Raw genomic sequence first — 12,475 nt, 5'->3', positions numbered from 1 at the left:
GAGGGCATCGATAAAGCTCACAGGCCTGAAGTAGAGGGCATCGATAAAGCTCACAGGCCTGAAGTAGAGGGCATCGGAAAAAACTCACAGGCCTGAAGTAGAGGGCATCGATAAAGGTTACAGTCGAAAAAGCTTATAGGCCTGAAGTAGAAGGCATTGATAAAGCTCACAGGCCTGAAGAAGAGGGAATTTATAAAGCTCACAGGCCTGAATTAGTGTATATTAATAAATTTTAAAGTCCAAGGGAGCTTTTTGCAAGAGCTTCCTTCTGAGCTCTGCCAAAAAAAAAGTACCAGGGCATCATGTCATGCCCTAACATCATTATGCCCCTGCTGTGTAGATAACTTTTGTACCTGACCGTCTTAGTCACTGACTCAGCAGTGGATTTCAACCTTTGTACTGAATTTGGTGATATTCATAGCATTTTATTCTGACCGCAACCTGTGATAAGAATTTTATTACTCCCACACATTTGTACACCTCACACTCATCTAGACCAGGGTGTCCCCAGCTGTTGCAAAACTACAACTCCCAGCATGCCCAGACAGCCAAAGGCTGTTTCAAAGGCATCGGTTTCAAAGGGATACTGCTGCTCTGTGCATGCGGCAAAATTTCAGCAGCAGTTTCTACAGCGGAAATCCCGATTCCGGCAATAGACTGGTCTATTCTTTCTGGGGATTCCACTCGGGATTCCGAGCGGTCCTAGTGCCAGCTGGATCTTGCTAATGTCCGCCCATGTTTTCCCGGCGGACATTCCCACCATTTTCGGCCATGTGAACATGGTCTTTTTATGCCCGCCATTGGTGCTAGAGGGATATCTTTTTTTTTTAATCTTATGAGAGAGCAGGGAGAAAAAGCACAGAGACAGCGCTCCGATGGTGTAGTACAGTGGTCCTCAAACTGTGGCCCTCCAGATGTTGCAAAACTACAATTCCCTGCATGCCCGGACAGCCGTTGGCTGTCCGGGCATGCTGGGAGTTGTAGTTTTGCAACATCTGGAGGGCCACCGTTTGAGGGACAGCTGGTGTAGTATATCAAGATAAGGTGTATTTGAGAAGAAATCAACGGATGCTCACCTTATTTTGTTGTGCGAGCAGGCACAACACTGATGCATGCTTTGAATGTAATTGTCGGGAGGCAGCTGGCCGTCGGTCCCGCTTGGCAAGCCGTATGGAAGCTATACAGATGTGGAGTCAGGGTTGCCCGGCAGGCCTGGCCAGATGTCCGGTGAAATCCGACTTGGTGGCTGAGTTGGCGCATGCCTGAGGTAGTCACAGATGCGGTGAGATGTTTTAAAGGCTTTGTTTCAAGTGCAGAACGCGTTTCGAGGGGGCACCCCTCTTCGTCAGGTTCATCAAAGTTGAACCTGACAAAGAGGGGTTCCCCCCCCCTCGAAACGCGTTGTTCTGCACTTGAAATAAAGCCTTTAAAAGATCTCACCGCATCTGTGACTACCTCGGGCGTGCGCCAACTCAGCCACCAAGTCGGATTTCACCGGACATCTGGCCAGCCCTGCCGGGCAACCCAGACTCCACATCTCTATCGCTTCTTTTATCTTAGAACACATTTGCTCCTGCAATTTTTAGGTGGGGGGGGGGGTCTCACACAAACCTAAATCCAAGAAATGTTCCCTTTTACAGTTTATAGTTCACATTACCAGTAGAGGGTGTGTGGACCCAACATTACATCAGAAGGGAGTTCCTTATCATTAATGAGCCTTTATAAAGGAAAGGTCAGGTATGATCCAGAACATTGGAGACGTTGAGATGGGACATTCCTTCACATCGCTGTGGTGTACCGTGTTCTTCCTGAGCTTAGGTAGGATGTTTGTAGTAGAAGTCAGACTTAAGCTAGATGTATGTTACATTAAAGGGGTACTCCGGTGGAAAACTTTCTTTTTTTTTTTTTTTTTTATCAACTGGTGCCAGAAAGTTAAACAGATTTGTAAATGACTTTTATTAAAAAATCTTAATCCTTCCAGTACTTATTAGCTGCTGAATACTACAGAGGAAATTCTTTTCTTTTTGGAACACAGAGCTCTCTGCTGACATCATGACCACAGTGCTCTCTGCTGACATCTCTGTCCATTTTAGGAACTGTCCAGAGCAGCATATGTTTTCTATGGGGATTTTCTCCTACTCTGGACAGTTCTTAAAATGGACAGAGGTGTCAGCAGAGAGCACTGTGTTCCAAAAAGAAAAGAATTTTCTCTTGAGTATTCAGCAGCTAATAAGTACTGGAAGGATTAAGATTTTTTTTAAATAGAAGTAATTTACAAATATGTTTAACTTTCTGCCACCAGTTGATTTAAAAGAAAAAAGGTTTTCACCGGAGTACCCCTTTAACTCCAGTGAAGTCACTGACTACATTGTCCTTTTGTATTATACGCAGGTGGTGCGGCTGCTGTTACCATCGTGAATGGGATTCTAGGGAGATCTGTTTTATTAAACGCAACTGATGATGGGTCAACCTATTCTTATATACAATGGGATTTTAACGGTTATTTAACGGCACAATACAGTAATACTTTCTCTTCTTGTACTGGCGAGCTTACAGGAAGATGTCAGGTATATCATAATGGATCCTTGAGAATTGACAGGGTCTCCTATAATGATGAAGGGAATTATACTCTGAATACACCAATTCTAGGTTCTAAAACTACAAACTACCAGCTCAGAGTATATGGTAAGTCATAACTTTTCTCTAATCTTTTTTTTGTCGTAAGGTATTTTATAGAGGGGGTGTTATCGATCGTATACGCCTTAGTACTACGATGTCATGATGAATAAACATGAATGTAAATATTAGTCCAATTACATGGATATCATGGTACTACCTTCTCTAGTTTCCTATCTATGCTTGATTGCTCTTGTTACCCTCCTGCTCTTCTTCCACATATACAGGACTGTGCAAACGTTTTAGGCAGGTGTGAAGGAAAAAATGCTGCAGAGTAGGAAGGCTTACACAGTTTTTGAAGGAACTTGACAGCGAGGTTGTTCCAAACACCTTGGAGAACTAATCACAGGTCATCAATGGATATAGACTCGTTTGGATCCTTTTGACTCTGCATTTAATTCCCAAAAGATAATGTAAAGAAGAGAGGGAAACGGAGCACTCACACAATCACTGGTCTTCGGTTCAAACTGCTAAAATGGAGGTCCTGATTCTGGTGACTTCTGCAGGGAGGCGATGGTGGAAATGGGGGAGCTCAGACGGCGGCCACGGTCCATGTCGCGCCAATGGGCACTTTGTCATGCCATACATCATCCCCCCCTGTCATCATCCAGACCTCCATCATTAACACCCCCGTCATTATCACCCTGTCATTATCACCCTGTCATTATCACCCCGTGATCACCACCCCGTCATCATCACCCCATCATTATCACCCCCATCATCATCACCCCTATCATCACCCTGTCATTATCACCCCGTCATCATCACCCCCATCGTCATCATCACCCCCGTCATCATCACCCCGTCATCATCACCCCCGTCATCATCACCCCCGTCATCATCACCCCCGTCATCATCACCCCCGTCATTATCCCCCCGTCATCATCACCCCCGTCATCATCACCCCCGTCATCATCACCCCCGTCATCATCACCCCCGTCATCATCACCCCCGTCATTATCACCCCCGTCATTATCCCCCCGTCATCATCACTAGTGTTGCTCGCGAATATTCGCAATTCGAATATTATTCGCGAATATCGCATATTCGCAAATTCGCGAATATTGCGGTATATATTCGTAATTACGAATATTTTATTTTTTTTTTTTTTTTTTTTTTTTCTTCACAGTACACATCACAGTGATCACCCCTCTCTGCTTCCAGCTTGTGTGGTGTAAAGAAGGCTGTAATACTACTGTGTGAGACTGTCGTACGAAAATTCGCATATGCGAAAATAAGCATATGCTAATTTTCGCATATGCGAATTTTCGCATGCTCTCATTTTGTTTTTGCCAATATTCACAAATGCTAATTTTCGCATACGTGAATATTCGCATATGCGAAAATAAAACGATATAACGAATATGCGAATATTCGCGAATATATGACGAATATTCGTCCATATATTCGTGAATATTCGCGAATTCGAATATGGCCTATGCCGCTCAACACTAATCATCACCCCCGTCATCATCACCCCCGTCATTATCACCCCCGTCATTATCCCCCCGTCATCATCACCCTCGTCATTATCACCCCCGTCATTATCACCCCCGTGATTATCCCCCTGTCATCATCACCCCTGTCATAATCACCCCTGTCATTATCACCCCTGTCATTATCACCCCCGTCATTATCCCCCCCTGTCATCAGAGAGCACATAGACAGAAAAGAACAACTCAACTTCAGCAGCTCTTCAATACTGAAAGGATTAAGATTTTTTAATAAAAGTCATTTATACATCTGTTTAACTTTCTGGAGCCAGTTGATATATAAAAAAAAAGTTTTTTCCTGGATAACCCCTTTAAGCCTGCCTAAAACTTTTGCACAGCACTGTGTATCTGTTTGTGTGTAATATATATATATATATATATATATATATATATATATATATATATATATATATATTACAATCTCCCCTCTAACCTGGATACAGGATCAGATACGGTCAGGCATAGCGGCATATAGGTTCCATATGGCATCCTGCAGCTCATGTTGCATCTGGGCCTGTAGATCCTGCACACTTGTAGGTTGTCATGTGTAATGGAGGAGCCATCTGTGTGGATTGAGAATAAGGACATTTCGGAAGCTGCTCTTGCTTGTTGTTAGGGACATGTTATCTAGAAACTGAAGAGGGATTCCAATCTCTGTAAAAGCAAGCAGATTTATTACTAGGGTTTATTACTAGGGTGCCTCCAGCTGTTGCAAAACTACAACTCCCAGAATATGCCTGTCCGGGCATGCTGGGAGTTGTAGTTTTGCAACAGCTGGAGGCACCCTGGTTGGGAAACACTGCTCTAGATGGTGTAGCGCTGGTGGTTTTCGGCTGCCAGCGTGCAGCGCATCCTGATATGTACCTCGCCCAAACTGCACGCAAGGCTCCTCCTCTCCACTGCAGACTCTGGTCTGTTACAGGTGGCGACAACTTCAGGCAGATTTTTTAAGGGCCGCACACCTGCTGTCTCTTTAACCCATTCAGGACAAAGGGCGTACCTGTGAACCCTACAGTTTTCTGATCACCACTTTGTGCCGTGCATTGATCGGAAAGGGATGACTGCTGTTAGGCTGCATTCACATCTCGTTTTTGCAATACGGTTCCCATATCCGTTTTTAGTGTAAAAGCCGTATGGAACTGTATGTATAGACATATCATTGAACCGTATGTATAGACATATCATTGAACCGTATGCCAAATGTAGCCTCCAGTTGTGCGCATTTTGCATAATTTACGTTTTAATCCATTCTTTCCCGTACCCAAAACCGTAGTCTACTACGGTTTTATGTCCGGGTGAAAAAACTGATAGAAACCGTATATGTTTTTTTTTTTTTTTTTTTTAAATTGTGGTCTATGGGAACTGTACATAACCGTATCTGCGTACGGTTCCACACGGTTTACTCCATACGGTTTTTGACTTTGCACAGTTATCTTCCTGGAATTTCAATCAAACAAGTGAAACTGTATTCATAATGGAGTGATAAGTTAAAAATGTATACGGCTTTTTTCTTTAAAAAACGGATGCAACCAGACATAATTTTTCAAACCGTATACAGGTTAAAATTTGTACACACGTTTTGATACAGTTTAGTCCGGTTTTGAGGAATCAGTTTTTCATTCAAAAACCTGATACAGAAACTGTATTGCAAAAACAAGATGTGAATGCAGCCTTATCTATCAGCAGGCATCCCTCACATTGCCTAGGGGGGTCCTGAGACCCCACCTTGTTGACGATCACCGTGATTGGCCTGTCAGTTCTGACTGGCGAATTACGTCTTTTCTGGGCCAGTTGGGTCTCTGGTGACCTGGTCTGGTGTCCCAGAAACAAGGGTGATTGGTGCTGTCCAAGACAGCACCAATCACCCTTTACCAGCAGGAGTGGGGTGACACTGGTGCCACTTCACAGTTGCCCTGATTGGGCAGCCGGAACACATGTCTGGAGGATGAGAGTGTGTACCGGCAGCAGGGGCCCCTGATGGATGGCGGCAGCGGGATCGGGACCCCAGGACCGGCGCCGGCATCAAAGCAGCAATGGAGGTGAGGCCTTTGTGCCTCCTGCTGTTGCATAACTGCAACTCCCAACATGCACAGCCAAAGGTCATTCTGAGAGTTGTAGTTATGCTAGAGGCACATAACAACACCTCCCCGCATGCCCTTTGGCTGTCCGTCCATGCAGGGAGTTTTAGTTATGCAACAGCTAGTGGCACTTTTTATCTATCAAAAAATGTGCCTCTAGCTGTTGAATAACTACAACTCTCAGCATGCACAAACAGCCAAAAGGCATGCTGGGCATTGCAGTTATGCAACAGCTGGAGGCATACAACTACAACTCCCAGTATGCTGTTTGGCTGTCCATGCATGCTAGGAGTTGTAGTTAAACAACAGCTTGTGGTACTTTTTTGTCTATCAAAAAGTGTGCCTCTAGCTGTTGCATAACTACAACTTCCAACGTGCACAGACAGCCAAAGGGCATTCTGGAAGTTGTAGTTGTGTGTCTCCTGCTGTTGCATAACTACAACGCCCAGCATACCTTTTGACTGTCTGTGCAAGCTGGGAGTTGTAATTATGCAACATCTGCTATGGCTCAAACTTGTAGTGGTAAACTCGTTGTAAACCAGACTGTGGTGGCCCAGTATGGGATGATGTTTCCCCGTACCCTTCTCCGGCCCTTTCAGGCAAACTCCCTTTATGTCCCCAGGGCCCCCTGCAGTGTTATCCCGTATGTACATATGTTATCTATTAAAAGTGTACTGTTTCTTTAAATGTTATACCATGTGATTGTTACCCAGGAGGCACTAGTGACCAGGTGACCCCCCCCCCCCCCCCCAAGTGACCTATGGGCTCCTAGCACAGCCCCCCTATATAACCAGGGGAGGGGCTGCAATCTCTCTCTTAGTTCCTGAGGTCCAGTGCAGTCGTCTCAGTGTCTGTGTCCAGAGCATTGGAGGCCTTAAAGGAGTACTCCGGTGCTTAGACTTCTTATCCCCTATCCCGCCGCTGGGGTGATCTTGCACGTAGCACCCCGTTTGTAATCAGTACGTACACATGGTCTTGTGACGTCGGGGTGTGAGGTGCAGGGTAGATGTTATAACCCAAAGGGCATATGTTATTAACCCCTTCTTGTCATTACGCCAGGGCGAGGTTTAGCCTTAACCACCCAAAGGTAATACCGCTGGTCCTGGGCTAGACACGGCAATGAAGACACTGACGCCAAGTTACGGACAACGGTAGCTTTACTGAGGGTAGACAGGTGATACAGTCTATGCAGTACAGCCAATATCCCAAGGAGGTGACCAGTGACACAGGGGGACCTCACAGGCTTGCTGGGACTTGCAGTAGTTAGACAGACTCTGATGCAGGCCACGGTGACTATAAGGTGGACTTGACTGACTTGATGACTGACAATTAGATGACTTCGACTTACTTGCAATTGACAGGTGGCTGCAGACTTTAGGCTTAAAGGGGTACTCCGGTGCTTAGACATCTTATCCCCTATCCAAAGAATAGGAGATAAGATGCCTGATCGCAGGAGTCCCACCGCTGGGGACCCCCGAGATCTTGCATGCGGCACCCCGTTTGTAATCAGTCCCCGGAGCGTGGATAGGGGATAAGATGTCTAAGCACCGGAGAACCCCTTTAAGCCTAAAGTCTGCAGCCACCTGTCAATTGCAAGTAAGTCGAAGTAATCTAATTGTCAGTCATCAAGTCAGTCAAGTCCACCTTATAGTCACCGTGGCCTGCATCAAAGTCTGTCTAACTACTGCAAGTCCCAGCAAGCCTGTGAGGTCCCCCTGTGTCACTGGTCACCTCCTTGGGATATTGGCTGTACTGCATAGACTGTGTCACCTGTCTACCCTCAGTAAAGCTACCGTTGTCCGTAACTTGGCGTCGTTGTCTTCATTGCCCCCCGTGCCTAGCCCAGGACCAGCGGTATTACCTTTGGGTTGTTAAGGCTAAACCTCGCCCTGGCGTAACGACAAGAAGGGGTTAATAACATCTGCCCCTTGGGTTATAACATCTACCCTGCACCTCACACCCCAACGTCACAAGACCATGTGTACGTACTGTAAATTAACACTTAACTACACTCCACTTACACAAGAGTAAGAGTAAAACACTACATATACACACACCCTTACACAGTTTTTGCTAATGCAAAACAACTACTACCAGCATGGCCGCACAGCCATTGACTGTTCAGGTATGCTAGGAGTCGTAGTTTTGCAACAGCTGGAGGCACCCTGTTTGGGAAACACTGCTGTAATGTTTGCATCCGGGTCCGCCCCTATGCAAATCCCTTATTTATGCCTCAAATGCGCATGGCGCTCTCTCACTCCGGAGCCCTGTCATATGTCAAGGCAACAGTTTGGGGCCCCATATGGGGGATTTCCCTACTCGGGAGAACTTTTGTTACAAATTTTTGGGGGGCTTTTGCACCTTTTACCCCTAATGAAAATGAAAAGTTGGGGGCTACACCAGCATGTAATTGTGAAAAAAATTACATTTTATACACTAACATGCGAGTGTTGCTCCATACATTGTGATGTAAGGATTGATGCTCCATTTCATTTTCACAAGAGGTTAAAGGACTAAAAAAACAAAGACCCCAAAATTTGTAACGCAATTTCTCCAAAGTACAGAAACAGAAAGTGATCTGCAGGCGCACAACAGGGCTCAGGATTGAGAGCGCACCATGTAAATTTGAGGCCTAAATTGGTGATTTGTATTAGAATGGTTGTTAGTTGTAGCGGTTCTGACATAAACCGAGAAAAAAAAAAACACCCATATGTGACCCCATTTTGAAAAACTACACCCCTCAAGGAATGTAATAAGGGGTGCAGTGAGCATTTGCACCCCACAGGTGTCTGACAGATTTTTAGAACATTGTTCTGTGAAAATAAAAAAAATAATTTTTCTTGTGCACAGCCCACTGTTCCAAAAAATCTGTCAAATGCCAGTGGGGTGTAAATGCTCATTGCACCCCTTATAACAGTTCTTAAGGGGTGTAGTGTCCAAAATGGGGTCACTTGTGAGGGATTTCCACTGTTCTGGGACCATGAGCTTCTCAGAATCAGAATTTAAAAAAAATTCTCAGAATCAGAATAAGTAATCAATAAATCTGATGCATGAAGTGACAGAGGTCAGATTTGCTAAATTTGGCTATGTCCCTAAGAGTTTAAGGGTTCATGTGCACTCCTGATTCTGCTCCCTCTCCAATCCCTGCCAGGCACCACCAATATAAGGGTGCTCCTCCTCTTGTGGTGCCTGAACAATATTGTAGTTTCCTCAAGCGAAGGTGTTAACTGCTGTGTTCCTGTGTACCAGTTTCCTGACCTGTTCCTGACTTTTTTTCTCTGCCTGATGCCTCTGCTCCTATTTAGCCTCTTCTGTGTTTGACCTGGACTGTTTGACTACGCCTCTCTTTGCCAGCAAGCTTGTTCCATCTAGCTGCACCTAAGCTATTCAGCTATGGTGTTTTAGCAGCACCAGCTCTGCTACTCACCTGGCCTATACTGCTGTGTATGAGCCTGCCATGATCTCCTATCTTCAGTGTCAGCTCACTCTCACCTCCCTTTATCCCCGGTGCTTGGCTCTGGGGCATTCTGCCACTTACCAGGACTACTCTTGCAGTGGTGACCTGGTGTCTCCCCTGCAGCTATGACCAGCTTCTGCATCCTGAAGCAGGATAAGGAGTGAAAACCAGGGAACACTCAAACTCTGGTCCCAAACAGTAAGTGTCCACACCCGTTGGGGGCTTTACATATGATGGCCAAGTCATCAAAATGACCTGCTTCTCTCAGTCCAATGATGTTCCTCTTTTGAAAGTAGTCATAAAATATGTATTTGAGTGCATTGTAGACACATGCCTAGCACTGAATGATCTCTCCAAGACCAAGGCGTACACTACTCAAAAGTAGCCTCTGAGATACTTTTTTATAGGGAAGCATTTTTTTTTTACACTCAATGAATGTGTGTATATACTGGTCAGCAAAAATATTAGAACTATATTCTATAGGTCCCTGCCATGCTGCCAGAACATGTCTCTGACCAGTGAAGGCATACTTTGGTGTCTTTTTTTCCTGGGGTATCTGGCACCATATCCTTTCTTCATATCCTGTAAGTTCTGAGCGGCAGCCTCCATGGATCTGACTAGTTTGTCCAGCACATCCCACGGGTTCCCAATCGTTTTGGGATCTACAAAATTTAGAAGCCCAGTCAACAATTTGAAAATTTTTCCCGTCCCATCACAATGACATCTAGAAATTAGTGTTCACTTGCGCCCTGATATATCACACCCCATGACGAGGGCCAAAAAAAATGTAGCATCCCTATGGGTGGAAATAAGAAGAGGGGAAAAAAAATACTGATAGGGGTTTGTTATAAACCTTCAACTACCTCGATATACCTGCAGTTCTGGAAAAGAAAAAAAAGGTTTTTGACGGGGAAAAAATAGGCAATTTTCTTTTAGAATTAAAGGGGAATTCCGGGCAAAAACATTTTATCCCCTATCCAAAGGACGCCCCCTCCCATAGACATGAATGGAGGGGCTGTGGTGTGATGTCATGTCCCCAGTCCGGGTGCGGGTGCTGCAGGGAGATCGCGAGGGGTCCCAGCAGCGGGCCCCCCTGCGATCAAACATCTTATCCCCTATCTTTTGGATAGAGGATAAAATTATTTTGCCCAGGAATACCCCTTTAATGCAGGACCCAACATGGAAAGGGAAGGGGGGCACACTGCTGGACCTAATTTTACCCAACTGGCCCAGCCAACATTACATCAGAAGGAAGTTCCTTATCATAAATGAGCCTTAGTACATTAAAGGTCAGGTATTATCCAGAACATTGGAGACATTGAGATGGGGCATTTCTTCACATCGCTGTGGTGTACCGTGTTCTTACTGAGCTTAGGTAAGATGTTTGTAGTAGAAGACTTTATAACGATGTATGTTACTTCAGTCACTGACTACATTGTCCTTGTGTATTATACACAGGTGGTACCTCGGTGAATGGGTCTCTTGGGGGATCTGTTCTATTGAACGTAACTTACGAAGTGGCAGCAAATTCTTTAATACAATGGAATTTCAACAGTATATTAGTGGCACAATACATCAACTCTTCATCTCACTGTACTGGCCAGCTTGCAGGAAGATGTCGGGTATATCATAATGGATCCTTGGGAATTGACAACGTCTCCTATTATGATGAAGGGAATTATACTCTGAGTACACAAATTCTAGGTTCTTCTGCTAAAACTACAAACTACCAGCTTAGAGTATATGGTAAGTCATAATGTTTCTCTAATCTTCTTTTTTTTGAAGAAAAATAGAAAAAAAAACTAGGTGGTGCGTACCTGGTGAAGATCGTAAGGTGAGGAAATACTGTAAGGGAAGATTCGCCTCTTACCAAATGGTGTTATGCTCAGAGCGCAACACCTGTATTCGCTGCACACAGGCCCCGCCGGTATAGAGGTTTTAGTACCGGAATAAACTACGTCGGAGATTCAGACATCAAAGGTCAGCAGAAAGGGGACATCACCGGAGCGCTGGACCATCAAGGATGCAAAGCAGGTTGAAACTTGCAGATCTTTATTGTAAAAAGGTTAAAACAACGCTGCTTATAGGGCGTTTCGAGACCGGACCGGTCTCTTCATCAGGTATACACATAATGGGAAAAGGAATGCATATATATGGAACAATAGCAATATGTCTCGTTGTAAAGCGGTTGTTTTCAGAATTCGATGTTCCTTTACAGAAGAATATTGCGTGAAGATTTGCTGATATCATTCAGCCCTTTCGGGACTATAGTGGATATTTTATATATTTTAGGAAGGTATCTTCTTGTAGAATATATAAATATTTTTCAATGATCCTTCTTGTCTTCTGTGAACTGGTGCTGTAGGTGGAAATGAAATTAGCCAAAAAATCTGTGGTGGTTGTTTTTTCTTTTTGTGTCGTATCCTCTTATATTGCGAGTATGGAATGTTGGTAATCCGTTTTTTGAAATGGGCACTATGGAAATCGTAGTAACTGTTGGCATCAACCTTTTTGAAATAAGTGGAAGTGGTAATTGATGCTTCATCATGAGAAATGCAAATGTACTATGTTCCAGGGTGAAATTGAGGCCCTTATGTGTTTTGGTTTAACTGTAAAAGAAGTGTGTTGATGGTATCCGGGTGACCTCTCCAGATAAAGAGCTCATCTACATAGTGTCGGTATGTCACGATATGAGCCATTAATAGTGGGTTATTCCAGATGTATATGGTTTCAAATGCTCCCATGAATATGTTGGACCCTATGTGTTTTTT

The 12,475-nt window shown here is 44.6% G+C and overlaps 1 protein-coding gene across 3 annotated transcripts in view; it reads left to right on the top strand.

Annotated features, from left to right (window-relative positions):
* The first annotated feature begins 1,664 nt into the window (after positions 1-1,664).
* LOC130294137 (carcinoembryonic antigen-related cell adhesion molecule 1-like) overlaps positions 1,665-12,475 on the top strand; it is a 49,638-nt gene continuing 38,827 nt past the window's right edge. For all 3 annotated transcript variants that reach the window (XM_056543630.1, XM_056543629.1, XM_056543631.1), the window contains exons 1-3: positions 1,665-1,818; positions 2,392-2,685; positions 11,163-11,450. In XM_056543630.1, the coding sequence (XP_056399605.1) occupies positions 1,740-1,818; positions 2,392-2,685; positions 11,163-11,450 (661 nt within the window). In that variant the 5' untranslated portion in view covers positions 1,665-1,739. The remainder of the gene's footprint in view (positions 1,819-2,391; positions 2,686-11,162; positions 11,451-12,475) is intronic.

Source organism: Hyla sarda, chromosome 10 (genome assembly GCF_029499605.1).
Source record: "Hyla sarda isolate aHylSar1 chromosome 10, aHylSar1.hap1, whole genome shotgun sequence".
Taxonomy (NCBI): Eukaryota; Metazoa; Chordata; class Amphibia; order Anura; family Hylidae; genus Hyla; species Hyla sarda.
The sequence above is the reverse complement of the archived record's forward strand: the minus strand, read 5'-3'. Positions and strand labels throughout refer to the sequence as shown.